At 45.2% G+C, this 21132-nt stretch overlaps 1 protein-coding gene across 1 annotated transcript in view; it reads right to left on the bottom strand.

Moving 5' to 3' along the window:
- Window positions 1-1268: 1268 nt before the first annotated feature.
- The window catches only part of LOC139401917 (cytoplasmic phosphatidylinositol transfer protein 1-like), a 31606-nt gene continuing 11742 nt past the window's right edge, over window positions 1269-21132 (bottom strand). Inside the window, exons 4-8 of the mRNA XM_071145926.1 lie at window positions 17143-17214; window positions 13895-13993; window positions 7482-7637; window positions 5586-5649; window positions 1269-1886 (exon numbers count right to left, since the gene is read on the bottom strand). Coding sequence (XP_071002027.1) covers window positions 1570-1886; window positions 5586-5649; window positions 7482-7637; window positions 13895-13993; window positions 17143-17214 — 708 coding nt within the window. The 3' untranslated portion in view covers window positions 1269-1569. The remainder of the gene's footprint in view (window positions 1887-5585; window positions 5650-7481; window positions 7638-13894; window positions 13994-17142; window positions 17215-21132) is intronic.

The following is a 21132-nucleotide window of genomic DNA, read 5'->3' as shown; positions in this document are numbered from 1 at the left end:
ATTTACATAAACAATGTAGGTTGGTTGTAAAAAAGCTATAGCAAGGACCCTACCCCAATGTACAATAAGCATCCAGTGACTGCAAGTCACAAGTTGACCCTACTAACCTAACCCATGTGTCACTTCAGTTTAATAAACTAAACAAGAAACTGATGAACTACAGATATCACAATTCCCCCACGTATTGTCATTTCGTTTATATGAATGACACCAGATGTTTGAGCAATAGTTAATTTATTGATTTGATATAAAACACAACAACAACATGATTGCAAATTCATGACTTAAATCATCCCTAAAAGCCAAATCACAACATTGATCAGATGTTTTGTCCTGTCGTAGTCTGTAACCAGCAAAGGGAAAGCCCCATACCGTATAGAAGACAGACATTTCAAAGGTACATTTTCTCCCCAGTTTAAAAGAAAAGCAGAGGCTGGATATTCAGACCATGCATTTTTCTATATGTCTTTAAAAGGGCACCATGGCCAACAAAACCATACCAACAGAATTCAGATTCAGAAAGAGAACGCCTCCACTTTAGAGGTCTACACAGACCTCTTTCTCTCTCTCCAATGCAGAGATTACAGCAATTCCATAGCATTGAAAGACATCAATGAATTCAGCATTTTTACAATAGATAACTCTTAAATATACATATTTACAAAACAAAACACAGGATAAAATAAACCTCTCCTGAAATCCACCGTTTTACTCTGTCCACAGCGACCTACAACAAACCATGAATAACAACCAACACACAATTACATCTGAAATTACATGGCGTCAATTTCCAACCAATAAGAGGGCTTGACTGCAAGGAGAGAGGAGGAAATGAGTTTGATCATCCCACACATTTATATCCATATGAAGAAAGATTGAGTGTGCTGATTGAAGAGTCTATTTATCAGATCTCTGTGTATCTAGGTAACAAACCCTGAGATACAGTATCAACTGAGATGAAAGAGGACTGAGACACTGAAGAGAAGCAAAGTATTCAGAGGAATGTGAACTAAATTAAATCAGACTATAATTGACCTCCACATGAGCTTTCTGGCTGGTAGATGGTGCTGGTTGCTGTGTTTTGATGGGACCAATGGAGAGGTTCAAGAGGTTTTCAAAAGACACTCAGTGTGTGTGTGTGTGTGTGTGTGTGTGTGTATGTGCGTGAGTGTGTGTTTGTGTGTGTGTGTGTGTGTGTGTGTGTGTGTGTGTGTGTGTGTGTGTGTGTGTGTGTGTGTGTGTGTGTGTGTGTGTGTGTGTGTGTGTGTATGTGCGTGAGTGTGTGTTTGCGCGTACATGTATTTGGTGTGTGCCTTGAGACTCCTCTCCAAGTGTTGCGTGGTGATCAGACTGACTCTCTCTCTGCAAAAGCAGACCAAGACACAGTTAGTTGGTGACAGTAGCTGGCTTCAGGGTGATACCAGCAACTGTCTGTGGAGAGGCGTTTACCACACCACCAAGTTACAGGAGGTCTGTGAACAACACTCCCTTTTACATAAGTTGTCTAGGGGACAAAATGGCCACTCCCTGAATGTAGATAGGTGTATACCACACCTATGGGTCCCCCTCTCATTCAGGCTGGGGGCTAGGGGTTGAGCCCCAGGAGAAGATGCTAGCCAGCCTGAAGCCTGAGTCCCTGCGATTGGGGTCGGGGAGGGTCAAGGTCTCTGGGGCTGACTTCTTCCTGGGTCGGTCCTTGGGCACGGAGAGGTACTCTGGAGGCTCCGTGGAGAGGGGGGTGGAGGGGGCGCTGGAGGGCCCGTTGCGGGCCACTGAGGCCAAGGGGGTCTCGGTGATGGAGATGGATGGGGGGAAGGGGCCGATCTTACGGTTGGTGGCCTCCTGGGTGGCCCGCTCGTACTCTCTCACCTCGTCCATGGTCATTTCTTCAGGGGGGGAGAGAGAGGGATATATTTCAACCCCATGACATCTACTGTATGTCTTAGCATTGTAGTGTAATAACACAATTACATTATACAGTAAATACGTATCTGACTTCAGCTGTTGCATTTAAAAGAGCTTCCATTTCAAAGGCTCTTGGAGATGAATACAAGCAATACATGAAAGGATGCTCCCTGCTCTGAACACAAATCTGAATTCGTAATCAGTTGTGTGTGTTCCAAAGGAGACACAGTAACAATGTCATCATCCTCGCTCACAAGTGTGTGTGTGTGTGTGTGTGTGTGTACGTGTGTGAGTGTGTCAAATAAAATAAAATTCATCACATGCTTTGTAAAAAACATGTGTAGACTAACAGTGAAATGCTAACAGTGACTTGCTCACTTGTGTGTGTGTGTGTGTGTGTGTGTGTGCTTGTGTATGTGTGTGTGCTTGTGTATGTGTGTGTGTTTGGGCCCGTACACGTGTTCTGTGCTGTTCCGGTAGGACAAACAAAGCATGAAGTTTGATGCAGTCAATGACAATGCATGAACGTTTGAGTGCGTTTGAATGGATGACATGAAATGAGTCAGAGAGGAAGAGGGAGATGAGTCACCAGCAGACAGAGAAACAGTGAAGGAAGAGTGAAGACAAGTCACAAGGCTCTCTACCATGTTCAGTGATGGCGGTGGGTGGCAGGTGAGTTTATGCTGTGGTATGCTGTGGTTGTTGGACATGGCCAACTCTAATGCATGTGTTTCTCGTACTCCTGCACATCATCCCAAGTTATATCTGTTGAGATGTTCCAGACCACCACCACGCCACCTGTTAGCTAGCTAGGGCACTTGGTGCAGGAGGAGGTCTTGTGGGAAGGGTCGGCAAGAGGTCAGGTGGTCACAACCATAAAGAGCTGAGGAAGTTGGCGTAGTCTGCGGGTAGTTAACCATTAGTGACAAACACTTGCACTTTCAATTGATATTCTCAATTGAGAAGTATTTAAATCAAAGACTTTACCTGGCTCTGGGAAACCAGCCCCTTGGTGAGATAGAGTACGTACTGGGCAGGTATGGATATAGGTTAAAGGCCCAATGCAGACATTTTTTATCTTAATATCAAATCATTTTGGGGTAACAATTAAGTACCTTACTGTGATTGATTTCAATTAAAATGGTAAAATAGAAACAAAAATTGTATCTTAGAAAATAACAATTTCTCAAGCAATAATTTTTCTAGGACTGTCTGGGAGAACTGAAAACCAGCTGTTATTGGCAGAGAGGTTTGGAACTTTCTTATCAGTCTATGAACTAATTTACCACCTGGTGATGTCACCAGGCAGGCCAATACTCCATCCCATCAAAACAGGCTGACATTTTAGATAGTCATAATGTTAATCTTATCATAATGTTCAGAATTTAACAGTATTATTCCAACCTCATACACTCTTAGAAAATAATATGCTATATAAAACCTTACAGGGTTCTTTGGCTGTCCGCATAGGAGAACCCTTTGAAGAACACTTTTTGGTTGCAGGTAAAACTCTTTTGGTTCCAGGTAGAAGCCTTTCTACACAGGGTTCTACATGTAAACAAAAGTGGTTCTATCTAGAACCAAAACAGGTTGTTCCTGGAACTAAAAAGGGTTCTCCTATGGGGACAACTGAAGAATCCTTTTGGAACCATTTTTTTTTGTAAGAGTGTAGTGTGGAAATATATATAAAACACAGAAAATCACATTTTTGACTGCACTGGGCCTTTAATGTGAAGTGGAGCAGCGCATTAGTGGGTGGACACAGGGTGGTTTGATATAGTGGTGGTTTATGGTATAAGATACACGCTCTCAGGAATATTATTAGACAAGCCTTAGTAATGTAGGCTGTGGAAAACCACAATGCAAGGATGGAGGGAAGGACCACTGCTGTACAACAGGGCCGTGTTCGTTTAGGGCACACAACGTTTGAAAATGTTTTGCAACAGAAAATCAAAACGTGTTTTTATTATTGGACAGGTAGTCCCTCTGATTCAGTTGATTTACTTCTGTTTGGTGCTAAATTAATATGACCCAGATGATATACAGCCCACAGGAGGTTGGTGCCACCTTAATTGGGGAGGGCAGGCTCGTGGTAATGACTGGAGTTGGTGGTATTGTATCAAATGTGTTTGATGCATTCCATTCACTCTGTTCCAGCCACTATTATGAGCCGTCCTCCCCTCAGTGGCCTCCAGTGATACAGCCACTTTCACTGAATCTCCCACAACTCTTGGAGGATGCAATCTAGATTGACCTAAGGCTATAGTGTATCTACTCTGCTAATTATGTACTGTATACTAGTTCATGTTATATGTGAATAGGGATAAAGAGCAGGCTCGTGTGGTCTTAAATGTTCCTCTATCATTAAAGCCAGGCTCCGTAAGTCCCAAATAAAATAGCTACTGACTCTTGGCATACTGCCACATTCTCTCATCTTATGACCCATACAGTACTGAGTCAAGTGCTCTCTGTACCTGTGTGCACACTCTCTGAATCATTATCTTGCAGTGGATACATCTCAAGTGGGAGCTTCTCTGATGAAGGTCAGCGAGAAAGCGTATTGGTTGTGAGAAATGGGCTTTATATATATATTTTTTATTAACCTTTATTTAACTAGGCAAGCCAGTTAAGAACAAATTCTTATTTACATTGACGGGGACTGGGGCCTGGGATTAAAAATAACATTTATAAATACTGAATCAATCAATAATGAATCATTATTGTTATAATTAAGAATGTTTATGTTCCTTCTCCATGACAATCGTGATGCGTCTTTTCAAAAACACAAAGTTAAGTACATAATTCAAAATGTACAAAAGAGTGGTCTGGCCTATCAATTGTCTTTTTTCCTCAAATAAAAGGCTGCTAACAAATGTAACAACAGGGTGAGAAGTGTAGTTTCAGTCAGATCTGCATTCAAATACTGTTAGAAATGATTTGAAATAGTGAAGCTGTGGTTGATTGAGCTGGCCTGTTGCATTGGAACTAATAAAAAAGTATTGGAAATACAAACCCCGCCCACCTGGCCCTCCAGGCAGGTTAAAGCAAACGCTTAAGCTATTTGAAATAGTGTAGTGTTGAACTCAGGTCTTATTGCAGTGTACCTTGTGTTTGACCATCCTGGCCACACAGATCTATTTTATAAGCCGTTTGCTCATGTTGAAACAGTGAAGCAAATCAATGAAACACTGAAGACATGAAATTCTCAGACTAAAAACCTCATACAAAATAATGGTTATTAACACAAATCAATGCTTGTATAGATGAGTTACTGACATTTTGAGATAGCTTTCAGGAAACAGTCAAATGAACACAAACTCAAATATACAGATAATAGATAGTAGCAGTGCTTGGTGCCGTGGCCAAGGTCCTACATTAGGCAGAGCGAAGATCATGGTCACATAGAAGTAGATAGTAGTTATGCGCCAGAGGCTGGTCTAGCAGGTAACTGGGCCACTGCACTAGATACATGTCACCCCTCAGTGTGGGTAAGAATCCTGGCCCCAGCACTAGTCTGCATCTCCCTCCCTCTCCATCTCCTTACTCACTAAAATACAAATACTATGAAATATACATTTTAATAATAATAATAATATATATGTACACACAGTATAAACAAGCTAGCTCACATCTGAGCATACATGTCAACTAACTGGGACAGAGACAAGATGCAAACTCACCAATCCACTCATCCACCCAGGCAAAGGCTTGTCTGTGTCCTAGGAGCAGGACGTCACGGATAACCTGAGGATGGAGAGAGAAGGACAAGGAAGGTAAAGAGGGAGGGAGGGAGGGAGGGAGGGAGGGAGGGAGGGAGGGAGGGAGGGAGGGAGGGAGGGAGGGAGGGAAAGAAGGGTGGAGGAAAGGAGGGAGAAGACTTAGTGAGAGGACAGGTGAGTCAGAGAGGAAAGGAAGCTAGAAGACTTAGTGAAAGGACAGGTGTGTCAAGAAAGAAAGAAGGGTGGACAGGAAAGGAGGTTAGAAGACTTAGTGAGAGGACAGGTGAGTCAGAGAGGAAAGGAAGCTAGAAGACTTAGTGAAAGGACAGGTGTGTCAGAGAGGAAAGGAAGCTAGAAGACTTAGGGAGAGGACAGGTGCGTCAGAGAGGAAAGGAAGTTAGAAGACTTAGGAAAGGACAGGTGAGTCAGAGAGGAAAGGAAGCTAGAAGACTTAGTGAGAGGACAGGTGAGTCAGAGAGGAAAGGAAGCTAGAAGACTTAGTGAGAGGACAGGTGAGTCAGAGAGGAAAGGAAGCTAGAAGACTTAGAGAGGAAAGGAAGTTAGAGAGGACAGGTGAGTGAGTCAGAGAGGAAAGGAAGCTAGAAGACTTAGTGAGAGGACAGGTGATTCAGAGAGGAAAGGAAGTTAGAATACTTATTGAGAGGACAGGTGAGTCAGAAAGGAAAGGAAGCTAGAAGACTTAGTGAGAGGACAGATGAGTCAGAGAGGAAAGGAAGCTAGAAGACTTAGTGAGAGGACAGGTGAGTCGGAGAGGAAAGGAAGCTAGAAGACTTAGTGAGAGGACAGGTGAGTCAGAGAGGAAAGGAAGCTAGAAGACTTAGTGAGAGGACAAGTGAGTCAGAGAGGAAAGGAAGCTAGAAGACTTAGTGAGAGGACAGGTGAGTCAGAGAGGAAAAGAAGCTAGAAGACTTAGTGAGAGGACAGGTGAGTCAGAGAGGAAAGGAAGCTAGGAGACTTAGTGAGAGGACAGCTGGGTCAGAGAGGAAAGGAAGCTAGAAGAGTTAGGGAGAGGACAAGTGAGTCAGAGAGGAAAGGAAGCTAGAAGACTTAGGGAGAGGACAGGTGAGTCAGAGAGGAAAGGAAGCTAGAAGACTTAGTGAGAGGACAGGTGAGTCAGAGAGGAAAGGAAGCTAGAAGACTTAGTGAGAGGACAGGTGAGTCAGAGAGGAAAGGAAGTTAGAAGACTTAGTGAGAGGACAGGTGAGTCAGAGAGGAAAGGAAGCTAGAAGACTTAGTGAGAGGACAGGTGAGTCAGAGAGGAAAGGAAGTTAGAAGACTTAGTGAGAGGACAGGTGAGTCAGAGAGGAAAGGAAGTTAGAAGACTTAGTGAGAGGACAGGTGAGTCAGAGAGGAAAGGAGGTTAGAAGACTTAGTGAGAGGACAGGTGAGTCAGAGAGGAAAGGAAGCTAGAAGACTTAGGGAAAGGCCAGGTGAGTCAGAGAGGAAAGGAAGCTAGAAGACTTAGTGAGAGGACAGGTGAGTCAGAGAGGAAAGGAAGCTAGAAGACTTAGTGAGAGGACAGGTGAGTCAGAGAGGAAAGGAGGTTAGAAGACTTAGTGAGAGGACAGGTGAGTCAGAGAGGAAAGGAAGCTAGAAGACATAGTGAGTCAGAGAGGATGAACTTTAAGAGTTGTTCTCTGTCTTTCTTTCACTCCTCCACCAGTTAATGTTAGCCATGTGTGTCCCTGTATGAGTAATGCTGTGTGTGATGTTAGGGAAAGAGACCCTTAGGCAAGGAGAGGGACAGCTCAGAGGGGGAATAGGTAGGGGTGGAGGGGGCTATATTGAATTGTGTGTGTGAATACAGAAATGGTGGGTGGACATAACTGGACTGACCTTGTGTACAAACTGCTCCACCCGTGTCTGAAGACCCCACACCTCGAACTTGACTGTCACCAGTTTGTAGGAGCACATGATGGGTTCCTGGTTGTCGATCCAGCCCTCCTGCAGAACACCCCGGTCTGTCTTCTCTGATTTAAAGTACCGCAAGTCCTACAGGGAACCATGGAAACACAGTATGGACAGTATTAAAGCTACAGACCGGGATTGGTACATCCAATGTTGGACATCTTTTGACATAGTGACATTGAAGAATATAACTTTCACATACCTCATGAGCTTAGTGCCACTGTCTCACCTCATTGTTTTGTCTCTATACAGGAATGCAATTCAATTCCTGACCCAATGAGTTTTGCAGTAAACATTCTGACAAGTATGAATGAACCATGTTTCTTTGTCCAGCAGTCCAGCAGAATGGATGGTAGGTACCAGGTGGGTACAAGTCTCATGGAGAGCTCAGCCTGGAGCAGCCCGCTGGGGGGGGGGGTCTCATTACAAACAGTACCCATTACGCATGAATTAATCACACTTCCCTGGGGACTGTAATGCTCATTAGCAAGGTCAGGTGTCTCACTGTTGGGAGGGTGAGAAGGGATGCATCTCACACGCACGTACACAGAAACACACACACACACACACACGCATGCACACACACACACACACACACACACACACACACACACACACATGCACACACACGCATGCACACAGAAACACACACACACTTTACGTGATTGCAGATGAGACGCGTTATAACGTTTGGTTAGGTTGGGTCAGAGGTGAGTGTGTGTGTGTGTGTGTGTGTGTGTGTGGGGGGGGTTGTATATAAGCTATTTTATGTGCACAGTCTGCTTTTCAGGTGCTTCTTGATCATGTGACCTTACCAGGAGAGAACTCTGGGACTAGATGGTATACAGTTACGAACAGAATTGACTTTATGTAGCAGGTTAGGATAACTTACGCAGCAGGATAGGATAATTAACCTAGCAGGTTAGAATAACTTACGCAGCAGGATAGGATAATTAACCTAGCAGGTTAGAATAACTTACACAGCAGGATAGGATAATTAACCTAGCAGGTTAGAATAACTTACGCAGCAGGATAGGATAATTAACCTAGCAGGTTAGAATAACTTACGCAGCAGGATAGGATAATTAACCTAGCAGGTTAGCAGCAGGATACGATAATTAACCTAGCAGGTTAGAATAACTTACACAGCAGGATACGATAATTAACCTAGCAGGTTAGGAGAACTTACACAGCAGGATAGGATAATTAACCTAGCAGGTTAGGAGAACTTACGCAGCAGGATAGGATAATTAACCTAGCAGGTTAGAATAACTTACGCAGCAGGATAGGATAATTAACCTAGCAGGTTAGGAGAACTTACACAGCAGGATACGATAATTAACCTAGCAGGTTAGAATAACTTACGCAGCAGGATACGATAATTAACCTAGCAGGTTAGAATAACTTACACAGCAGGATACGATAATTAACCTAGCAGGTTAGGAGAACTTACACAGCAGGATACGATAATTAACCTAGCAGGTTAGGAGAACTTACGCAGCAGGATAGGATAATTAACCTAGCAGGTTAGGAGAACTTACACAGCAGGATACGATAATTAACCTAGCAGGTTAGGAGAACTTACACAGCAGGATACGATAATTAACCTAGCAGGTTAGGAGAACTTACCCAGCAGGATACGATAATTAACCTAGCAGGTTAGGAGAACTTACACAGCAGGATACGATAATTAACCTAGCAGGTTAGGAGAACTTACGCAGCAGGATACGATAATTAACCTAGCAGGTTAGGAGAACTTACGCAGCGGGATACAATAATTAACCTAGCAGGTTAGGAGAACTTACGCAGCAGGATACGATAATTAACCTAGCAGGTTAGGAGAACTTATACAGCAGGATACGATAATTAACCTAGCAGGTTAGGAGAACTTACGCAGCAGGATATGATAATTAACCTAGCAGGTTAGGAGAACTTACGCAGCAGGATACGATAATTAACCTAGCAGGTTAGGAGAACTTACACAGCAGGATAGGATAATTAACCTATCAGGTTAGAAGAACTTACACAGCAGGATACGATAATTAACCTAGCAGGTTAGGAGAACTTACACAGCAGGATACGATAATTAACCTAGCAGGTTAGGAGAACTTATACAGCAGGATACGATAATTAACCTAGCAGGTTAGGAGAACTTACGCAGCAGGATATGATAAATAACCTAGCAGGTTAGGAGAACTTACACAGCAGGATACGATAATTAACCTAGCAGGTTAGGAGAACTTACACAGCAGGATAGGATAATTAACCTATCAGGTTAGAAGAACTTACACAGCAGGATACGATAATTAACCCAGCAGGTTAGGAGAACTTACACAGCAGGATACGATAATTAACCTAACAGGTTAGGAGAATTTACGCAGCAGGATACGATAATTAACCTATCAGGTTAGGAGAACTTACACAGCAGGATACGATAATTAACCTAGCAGGTTAGGAGAACTTACACAGCAGGATACGATAATTAACCTAGCAGGTTAGGAGAACTTACACAGCAGGATACGATAATTAACCTAGCAGGTTAGGAGAATTTATGCAACAGGATACAATAATTAATCTAGATAGGTTAGGAGAACTTAAGTAGCAGGATAGGACAATTGTCACGCCCTGACCTTAGAGATCCCTGTTTATTCTCTATATTTTGGTTAGGTCAGGGTGTGACTAGGGTGGGTACTCTAGTTTTTGTATATCTATGTTTTCTTTTTCTTTGCTGGCCTAGTATGGTTCCCAATCAGAGGCAGCTGTCTATCGTTGTCTCTGGTTGGGGATCATACTTAGGCAGCCCTTTTTCCCACCTTCAGTTGTGGGATCTTGTCTTTGTTTGTTGCATGGGTTGCACTCCTAAGCTTTTCGTTCGTTGTATTGTTTATTGGTGTATTTTTATGGTTCACATTTTAATAAAATATGATGAACTCAAATCACGCTGCGCCTTGGTCTCTACCCTTAACAATGAACGTTACAACAATTAACCTAGCAGGTTAGGAGAACTTATGGAGGAGGATAGGACAATTAACCTATCAGGTTAGGATAATTTATGGAGCAGGATAGGACAATTAACCTAGCAGGTTAGGAGAACCTACGGAGCAGGATAGGACAATTAACCTATCAGGTTAGGATAATTTATGGAGCAGGATAGGATAATAACCTAGCAGGTTAGGAGCATTAGGTTAAGGTTAGGACAATGGTTAGGCTTAGGGTTAGTTGAAATGCTACAATTCTCCCCTAAACCACCAACAAATTTACATTTTGACGATTTATGTGTCACTTTCGGCTTTAGAAGCTTCTGATAGGCTAATTGACATAATTTGAGTCAATTGGAGGTGTGCCTGTGGATGTATTGAAAGGCCTACCTTCAAAATCAGTGCCTCTTTGCTTGACATCATGGGAAAATCAAAAGAAATCAACCAAGAATTCAGAAAAAAGTTGTAGACCCCCACAAGTCTGGTTCATCCTTGGGAGCAATTTCCAAACACCTGACGGTACCACGTTCATCTGTACAAACAATAGTACGCAAGTATAAACACCATGGGACCACGCAGCCGTCATACCGCTCAGGAAGGAGACGCGTTCTGTCTCCTAGAGATGAACGTACTTTGGTGCCAAAAGTGCAAATCAATCCCAGAACAGCAGCAAAGGACCTTGTGAAGATGCTGGAGGAAACAGGTACAAAAGTAGCTATATATCCACAGTATAACGAGTCCTATATCGACATAACCTGAAAGGCAGCTCAGCAAGAAAGAAGCAACTGCTCCAAAACCGCCATAAAAAAGCCAGACTACGGTTTGCAACTGAACATGGGGACAAAGATTGTACTTTTTGGAGAAATGTCCTCTGGTCTGATGAAACAAAAATAGAACAACACCATCCCAACTGTGAAGCATGGGGGTGGCAGCATCATGTTGTTGGGGTGCATTGCAGCAGGAGGGACTGATGCACTTCACAAAATAGATGTCATCATGAGAAAAGAAAATTATGTGGATATATTGAAGCAACATCTCAAGGCATCAGTTAAGAAGTTAAAGCTTGGTCGCAAATGGGTCTTCCAAATGGACAATGACCCCAAGTATACTTCCAAAGTTGTGGCAAAATGGCTTAAAAGGACAACAAAGTCAAGGTATTGGAGTGGCCATCACAAAGCCCTGAACTCAATCCTATATAAAATTTGCGAGCAGAACTGAAAACGCGTGTGCGGGCAAGAAGGCCTATACACCTGACTCAGTTACACCCGCTCTGCCAGGAGGAATGGGCCATAATTCACCCAACTTATTGTGGGAAGCTTGTGGAAGGCTACTTGAAACGTTTGACCCAAGTTAAACAATTTAAAGGCAATGTTACGAAATACTAATGGAGTGTATGTAAACTTCTGACCCACTGGGAATGTGATGAAATAAATAATTCTCTCTACTATTATTCTGACATTTCACATTCTTAAAATAAAATGATGATCCTATCTGACCTAAGACAGGGAATTTTTATTAGGATTAAATGTCATTGTGAAAAACTGAGTTGAAATGTATTTGGCTAAGGTGTATGTAAACTTCCGACTTCAACTGTATATCATTGTTCTGGTATAATGTGAATTTGGGTTGCAAAATTCCAGCAACTTTCCCAAAATTCCCAGGTTTCTGTAAATCCTGGTTGGAATATTCCAATGTATTTGTTTATTCTCTCCTGATTCCAGGAATATTCCAACCAGGATTTCTGGAAAATATGAGAATTTGGGGAAATTTACCAGAATTTTGCAGCCCTAGCTTAATGTAATAGTATGACCATTTGTCTCTTTGTACTTACATTTGAACAATGACAGGTGAAACGTTACTGCAGTTGGCAACATATAAGACTAAGTCTATGCTCTCCTGAACACAGCAGTTATCAGGGATCTAAAACTGGCTCAGATCAAATCAAATATACTTAAATAGGCTGGTTGACATTGTATTGTATTCCAGGAAAAAGCATCTGGTGGCTAGGGCATCAATCCCCGTCCTCTGGTCAAACATAAAAGACAGATCCATTGCTGTCCCCCTGACTCTAATAACAGACATGGTATTAGAGCCCCCCCACACACACACACGTATGGAGAGGCAGATAGCCAGTTGGTGGAGTGAGAAGCTTTAAGAGGCTGTTTGAGGAAGATAACGCCGTGTATTCCTCCATTCCTCCACCCCCTTCCCTCCATCCACCCCTACATCAACCCTCCCTGAGGCTTATGAAGAGAAAAGAATGGAACGTGTAGGAGAGCAGGGACACAGCAGTGAACATGGTTAATGGCAGCCAAGACCAGCTAGAGGTCTCTCTCTCTGATGAAACTAGCAGCTAGCTGACCCTCAGGGCTGAGAGGGGAGATATGACCAGCTAGAGGTCTCTCTCTGATGAAACTAGCAGCTAGCTGACCCTCGGGGCTGAGAGGGGAGATATGACCAGCTAGAGGTCTCTCTCTCTGATGAAACTAGCAGCTAGCTGACCCTCAGGGCTGAGAGGGGAGATATGACCAGCTAGAGGTCTCTCTCTCTGATGAAACTAGCAGCTAGCTGACCCTCGGGGCTGAGAGGGGAGATATGCCAGCTAGAGGTCTCTCTATCTGATGAAACTAGCAGCTAGCTGACCCTCGGGGCTGAGAGGGGAGATATGACCAGCTAGAGGTCTCTCTCTCTGATGAAACTAGCAGCTAGCTGACCCTCAGGGCTGAGAGGGGAGATATGACCAGCTAGAGGTCTCTCTCTCTGATGAAACTAGCAGCTAGCTGACCATCAGGGCTGAGAGGAGAAATTAGCAAATGAGATATGAGAGAAATGGGGATTTGTAAACACTCTTAGAAAAAAGGGTTCCAAAAGGGTTTTCGGCTGTCCCCATAGGAGAACCCTTTTTGGTTCCAGGTAGAAGGGTTCAACTTAGAACCAAAGTAGTTCTACCTGGAACCAAAAAAGGGTTCTTCAAAGGGTTCTCCTATGGGGTCAGCCAAAGAAACCTTTTAGGTTCTAGATAGTGCAGTTTTTCTAAGACTATATTCTCTTTTGTTATCAGACTCTTACACTTTTTCTGACTTTGTGAAACGACCAGGTTGCTAGCACCCAGAGCTCACCCCCCCACTCCTCCCAAAAAGTACACTTCCACACTTTCTAACATGGGTTTCTTTCTAACAATGGTAGAAACTCACGCCAGCCAATGCTTACACCAATTATATGGGTTTATATCCATGCCGGTGAGTGTACAAGTACACACTTGTACTGGAAAACGATGGAGAATTGTGACTGTCGAAGTCCACTGCTGCTGAAACAGTGACTTGGGATTCCTAACCCTTGACTTCTAACCTTTGACCTCCTCACCTCAGACTCCTTGTAGTAGCGCTCTGGGATCTCGTCGTAGGCGATATCCACTAAGCACACCTCTATCTCCTCCTCCCCTTTGGGCTCGCTGTCAAAGATCTGAGGGATAGAGAAAAAGAGATGGGCATGTCATTTTAGAGAGAGAGAGAGAAAGAGAGAGAACATAATCAACTGTTCTCCATGATGAGGACGTTGTATTTCAGCAACACCTTATCTATGTAGATGTATATCAGTGATCTTAGGAGTGAAGCTCAATCAACGGTCATTCCCACAGCAGCCACTAGGTGGAGCTCTGATGTTTGGGTAAGTTGAGCGAGCGAGCATTTCATGATACTGATCGGCCGGCCGTAAGCTGCCAATCATATAGAGAATGACATTGTTTGAAGGAGGAAAGCGAGGCTTTTAACGGTTATGAATGCTTTACTCCTTTCCCCATTAAAGCCATTAGACCTCGTCAGGTGACAGGTGCTTTCGCCCGGAGGATACATTTAGCTCATTTAGCAGGGAGATAGAAACAGGAGAGACAGAGACAGAGCTGGTGCAGTAATAACCTCCTTGAAATAGTTGAATAATCCAGACAAAAATCCATCCATTACTGACATCAATGTATATTCATCTACCAACCTTTGCATGATAAGTAGACTGAGAGGATGAAAAACTGAACTGAATAATGATGTCTTTGAGAGTAGAGGAAGTAAGCCTTGGGAAATTGAGTCATTGATGGGATGAATTTAAAATTAAGCAAATACATACTTTAGTCTCAGGAACGAAGTCAGGGTCGTGTTCGTTTTGCACCAAACACAAGAAAATCAGCTGAAACAGGGAGGGATTACCTGGAAATGTCCAATAAGAAACGTTTCTTTTGTCTATAGCAAAACGTTTTGAAATGGTTTCCGTTATGTCCTAATGAACACGACCCAGGACAGACAAGATCAGTTTTATGATATGACATCACCAGGAAATGAGGATCAGTGGTGAGAGGAACAAGAAGCAACAGTCCTTGTTTAAAGGACTGGATCAGACATGCAGACAGATACACACAATATCTCCCTATATCTTATTTCCTTTCTATCTTACTCCCCCTTCTCTCAACTCTGGTTGTCTGCATATCAGTCCTTCATACTGTAGGGAATTCAAATATGTAGCCAAGGAGCTGTAGGCAATCATCCCTTTCTCCCTGACATACCAACTCTCACAAAGAGAAGGTGCAGCAGGCGAACGTGGCTGAAAACAACTGTTGTCTACATCTCAAATGCAGTGCAGGGCTCTGGTCAAAAGTAGTGCACTACATAGGGAATAGATTGTCATTTGAGATGCAGATATGTGACAGAGTAAGACCTTGGTGTACTAAGGATGTCCTTGACATGTCTTTCAAACCAGAAGAAGGGGGATGAGTTATGAGTAAACCCATTGTGTAACATGAAGCAATGGGCATCTGATAGCAAACCCAACCAAGATAATGCATTATTGAAACTCTCCTAACAAAGAGGTATTCGATATAAACTCTCCTAACACAGAGGTATTCGATATAAACTCTCCTATCACAGAGGTATACAATATAAACTCTCCTATCACAGAGGTATACGATATAAACTCTCCTATCACAGAGGTATACGATATAAACTCTCCTATCACAGAGGTATACGATATAAACTCTCCTATCACAGAGGTATACGATATAGACTCTCCTATCACAGAGGTATACGATATAAACTCTCCTATCACAGAGGTATACAATATAAACTCTCCTATCACAGAGGTATACAATATAAACTCTCCTATCACACAGCCTTTACCCCACAGTTATCCATATTTTATTTAACTAAATTCTTATTTACAATGACAGCCTAGGAACAGTGGGTTAACTACCTTGTTTAGTGGCAGAATGACAGATTTTTACCTTGTCAGCTCAGGGATTTGATCTAGCAACCTTTTGGTTACTGGCCCAATGCTCTAACCACTAGGCTACCTGCCACCCCAACGGATTAACCCATATCCAACTTGATTTTGACTCGGAGGCCTGGGCCCATATTAATAAAGCCTCTCAGAGTTGGAGTGCTGATCTAGGACCAGTTTTGACTTGAACAAGGGGAACCTGATCCTAGATCAGCACTCATAATAAAGATGCTTTATGAATATGGGCCCTGAAGCCCACAGACTGAATGGTAATCTCACTGATTTTAGTGAGGGAGAGGCTAGCCAATGAAATAAACGTGCATTCTGATGAGTTGGTTGGGGCATCGTGAATATATTAGACCCGTGTTCTTATTCATCCCAGCATCCCCCTGTTCTGACTCCATCCACTCGTTTAGAAGTGAGAGAAAAAGATGGGACTGAATGTTGTATGTGGCATTCAAGTGCACACACCATGACCACTCACAGACACACACCATGACCACTCACAGACACACACCATGACCACTCACAGACACACACCATGAACACTCACAGTCACACACCATGACCACTCACAGACACACACCATGACCACTCACAGACACACACCATGACCACTCACAGACACACACCATGAACACTCACAGTCACACACCATGACCACTCACAGACACACACCATGACCACTCACAGACACACACCATGACCACTCACAGACACACACCATGGACCACTCACAGACACACACCATGACCACTCACAGACACACACCATGACCACTCACAGACACACACCATGACCACTCACAGACACACACCATGAACACTCACAGTCACACACCATGACCACTCACAGACACACACCATGACCACTCACAGTCACACACCATGACCACTCACAGACACACACCATGACCACTCACAGACACACACCATGACCACTCACAGTCACACACCATGACCACTCACAGACACACACCATGACCACTCACATACACACACCATGACCACTCACAGACACACACCATGCCCACTCACAGTCACACACCATGACCACTCACAGACACACACCATGACCATGCACAGACACACACCATGACCATGCACAGACACACACCATGACCATGCACAGACACACACCATGACCATGCACAGACACACACCATGACCACTCACAGACACACACCATGACCATGCACAGACACACACCATGACCATGCACAGACACACACCATGACCATGCACATACACACACCATGACCACGCACAGACACACACCATGACCATGCACAGACACACACAATGACCATGCACAGACACACACCATGACCATGCACAGACAACCATACTGACATTGTCATTGCTGCCTTTGTTGTCCTCATACTTGGTCTCTATGTGAATGGAGAACTTTGGCAGAAAGGAACACTAGAGAAGAGGAGAGAAGAGCAGGAGATTACACACAGAATATAGACACATTAAGACAATATTTTGACTTGTTATGTCTGAGTCCCAAATAGTACCCTATTGCCTATGTAGTGCACTATTGTTGACCAGGACGCACTATGTTGGCCCCATAGTGGGCCTTGGTCAAAACACTACATAGGCTATTGCCCATTTGGGACATAACCTAAATGTAGAGTGGTTAAATCCGAATCATCTCCAACAAGGTGTGGAGCACTGGGGAAACTGATCTCCATGGGAGATGGGATAGAATCTTTCTACCACTATCCATACAAGCTCAGGAAAGACAGAGGGAATATCTTCCTGGGTCTTTGTGGTCAGCCTGCAGGGTGAGGTGTTTTATGGGCAGTGTGTGTGTGTGTGTGTGTGTGTGTGTGTGTGTGTGTGTGTGTGTGTGTGTGTGCACGTGTACGCATGTGTGTGTGTCATGCTGAGTGTGATTGCGTGTGTTTTATTGCCCCTGTCTTCAGTAATAATGATTATATTATATCGCCCTGTGGATTTACTGGCTCCTCGTCCACACCCTGAACCTCCCCCCAATCCCCCCATGGCTAGTCAACTATCACTCATACCTTCCTCCCCGTCCCCCATGGCTAGTCAACTATCACTTATACTTTCCTTCCCGTCCCCCCATGGCTAGTCAACTATCACTCATACCTTCCTCCCCGTCCCCCATGGCTAGTCAACTATCACTTATACTTTCCTTCCCGTCCCCCCATGGCTAGTCAACTATCACTCATACCTTCCTCCCTGTCCCCCCATGGCTAGTCAACTATCACTCATACCTTCCTCCCCGTCCCCCATGGCTAGTCAACTATCACTTATACGTTCCTTCTCGTCCCCCCATGGCTAGTCAACTATCACTCATACCTTCCTCCCTGCCCCCCCCATGGCTAGTCAACTATCACTCATACCTTCCTCCCCGTCCCCCCATGGCTAGGCAACTATCACTCATACCTTCCTCCCTGTCCCCCCATGGCTAGTCAACTATCACTCATACCTTCCTCCCCGTCCCCCCCATGGCTAGTCAACTATCACTCATACCTTCCTCCCCGTCCCCCCATGGCTAGTCAACTATCACTCATACCTTCCTCCCCGTCCCCCCATGGCTAGTCAACTATCACTCATACCTTCCTCCCCGTCCCCCCATGGCTAGTCAACTATCACTCATACCTTCCTTCCCGTCACCCCATGGCTAGTCAACTATCACTCATACCTTCCTCCCCTTCCCCCATGGCTAGTCAACTATCACTCATACCTTCCTTCCCGTCACCCCATGGCTAGTCAACTATCACTCATACCTTCCTCCCCGTCCCCCATGGCTAGTCAACTATCACTCATACCTTCCTCCCCGTCCCCCATGGCTAGTCAACTATCACTTATACTTTCCTTCCCGTCCCCCCATGGCTAGTCAACTATCACTCATACCTTCCTCCCTGTCCCCCCATGGCTAGTCAACTATCACTCATACCTTCCTCCCCGTCCCCCCATGGCTAGTCAACTATCACTCATACCTTCCTCCCTGTCCCCCCATGGCTAGTCAACTATCACTCATACCTTCCTCCGCGTCCCCCATGGCTAGTCAACTATCACTCATACCTTCCTCCCCGTCCCCCCCATGACTAGTCAACTATCACTCATACCTTCCTCCTGTCCCCCCATGGCTAGTCAACTATCACTCATACCTTCCTCCCCGTCCCCCCATGGCTAGTCAACTATCACTCATACCTTCCTCCCCATCCCCCCATGGCTAGTCAACTATCACTCATACCTTCCTCCCCGTCACCCCATGGCTAGTCAACTATCACTCATACCTTCCTCCCCGTCACCCCATGGCTAGTCAACTATCACTCATACCTTCCTCCCCATCCCCCCATGGCTAGTCAACTATCACTCATACCTCCCCCCCATGGCTAGTCAACTATCACTCATACCTTCCTTCCCATCCCCCCATGGCTAGTCAACTATCACTCATACCTTCCTCCCTGTCCCCCCATGGCTAGTCAACTATCACTCATACCTTCCTCCCCGTCCCCCCCATGGCTAGTCAACTATCACTCATACCTTCCTTCCCATCCCCCCATGACTAGTCAACTATCACTCATACCTTCCTCCCCGTCCCCCCATGGCTAGTCAACTATCACTCATACCTTCCTCCCCATCCCCCCATGGCTAGTCAACTATCACTCATTCCTTCCTCCCCGTCCCCCCATGGCTAGTCAACTATCACTCATTCCTTCCTCCCTGTCCCCCCATGGCTAGTCAACTATCACTCATACCTTCCTCCCCGTCCCCCCATGGCTAGTCAACTATCACTCATACCTTCCTCCCCGTCCCCCCCATGGCTAGTCAACTATCACTCATACCTTCCTCCCCATCCCCCCATGGCTAGTCAACTATCACTCATACCTTCCTCCCCATGGCTAGTCAACTATCACTCATACCTTCCTCCCCGTCCCCCCATGGCTAGTCAACTATCACTCATACTTTCCTCCCCATCCCCCCATGGCTAGTCAACTATCACTCATTCCTTCCTCCCCGTCCCCCCATGGCTAGTCAACTATCACTCATTCCTTCCTCCCCGTCCCCCCATGGCTAGTCAACTATCACTCATACCTTCCTCCCCGTCCCCCCATGGCTAGTCAACTATCACTCATACCTTCCTCCCCGTCCCCCCCATGGCTAGTCAACTATCACTCATACCTTCCTCCCCATCCCCCCATGGCTAGTCAACTATCACTCATACCTCCCCCCCATGGCTAGTCAACTATCACTCATACCTTCCTTCCCATCCCCCCATGGCTAGTCAACTATCACTCATACCTTCCTCCCCGTCCCCCCATGGCTAGTCAACTATCACTCATACCTTCCTTCCCATCCCCCCATGGCTAGTCAACTATCACTCATACCTTCCTCCCCGTCCCCCCATGGCTAGTCAACTATCACTCATACCTTCCTCCCCGTCCCCCCATGGCTAGTCAACTATCACTCATACCTTCCTCCCCGTCCCCCCATGGCTAGTCAACTATCACTCATACCTTCCTCCCCGTCCCCCCATGGCTAGTCAACTATCACTCATACCTTCCTCCCCGTCCCCCCATGGCTAGTCAACTATCACTCATACCTTCCTCCCCGTCCCCCCCATGGCTAGTCAACTATCACTCATACCTTCCTCCCCATCCCCCCATGGCTAGTCAACTATCACTCATAACTTCCTCCCCATGGCTAGTCAACTATCACTCATACCTTCCTCCCCGTCCCCCCCATGACTAGTCAACTATCACTCATACCTTCCTCCTGTCCCCCCATGGCTAGTCAACTATCACTCATACCTTCCTCCCCGTCCCCCCATGGCTAGTCAACTATCACTCATACCTTCCTCGCAATCCCCCCATGGCTAGTCAACTATCACTCATACCTTCCTCCCCGTCACCCCATGGCTAGTCAACTATCACTCATACCTTCCTCCCCGTCACCCCATGGCTAGTCAACTATCACTCATACCTTCCTCCCCATCCCCCCATGGCTAGTCAACTATCACTCATACCTCCCCCCCATGGCTAGTCAACTATCACTCATACCTTCCTTCCCATCCCCCCATGGCTAGTCAACTATCACTCATACCTTCCTCCCTGTCCCCCCATGGCTAGTCAACTATCACTCATACCTTCCTCCCCGTCCCCCCCATGGCTAGTCAACTATCACTCATACCTTCCTTCCCATCCCCCCATGACTAGTCAACTATCACTCATACCTTCCTCCCCGTCCCCCCATGGCTAGTCAACTATCACTCATACTTTCCTCCCCATCCCCCCATGGCTAGTCAACTATCACTCATTCCTTCCTCCCCGTCCCCCCATGGCTAGTCAACTATCACTCATT

The sequence above is a fragment of the Oncorhynchus clarkii genome, unplaced genomic scaffold (assembly GCF_045791955.1).
Source record: "Oncorhynchus clarkii lewisi isolate Uvic-CL-2024 unplaced genomic scaffold, UVic_Ocla_1.0 unplaced_contig_691_pilon_pilon, whole genome shotgun sequence".
In the NCBI taxonomy this organism is placed as follows: Eukaryota; Metazoa; Chordata; class Actinopteri; order Salmoniformes; family Salmonidae; genus Oncorhynchus; species Oncorhynchus clarkii.
This window is presented reverse-complemented; position numbering and strand designations above follow the sequence as displayed.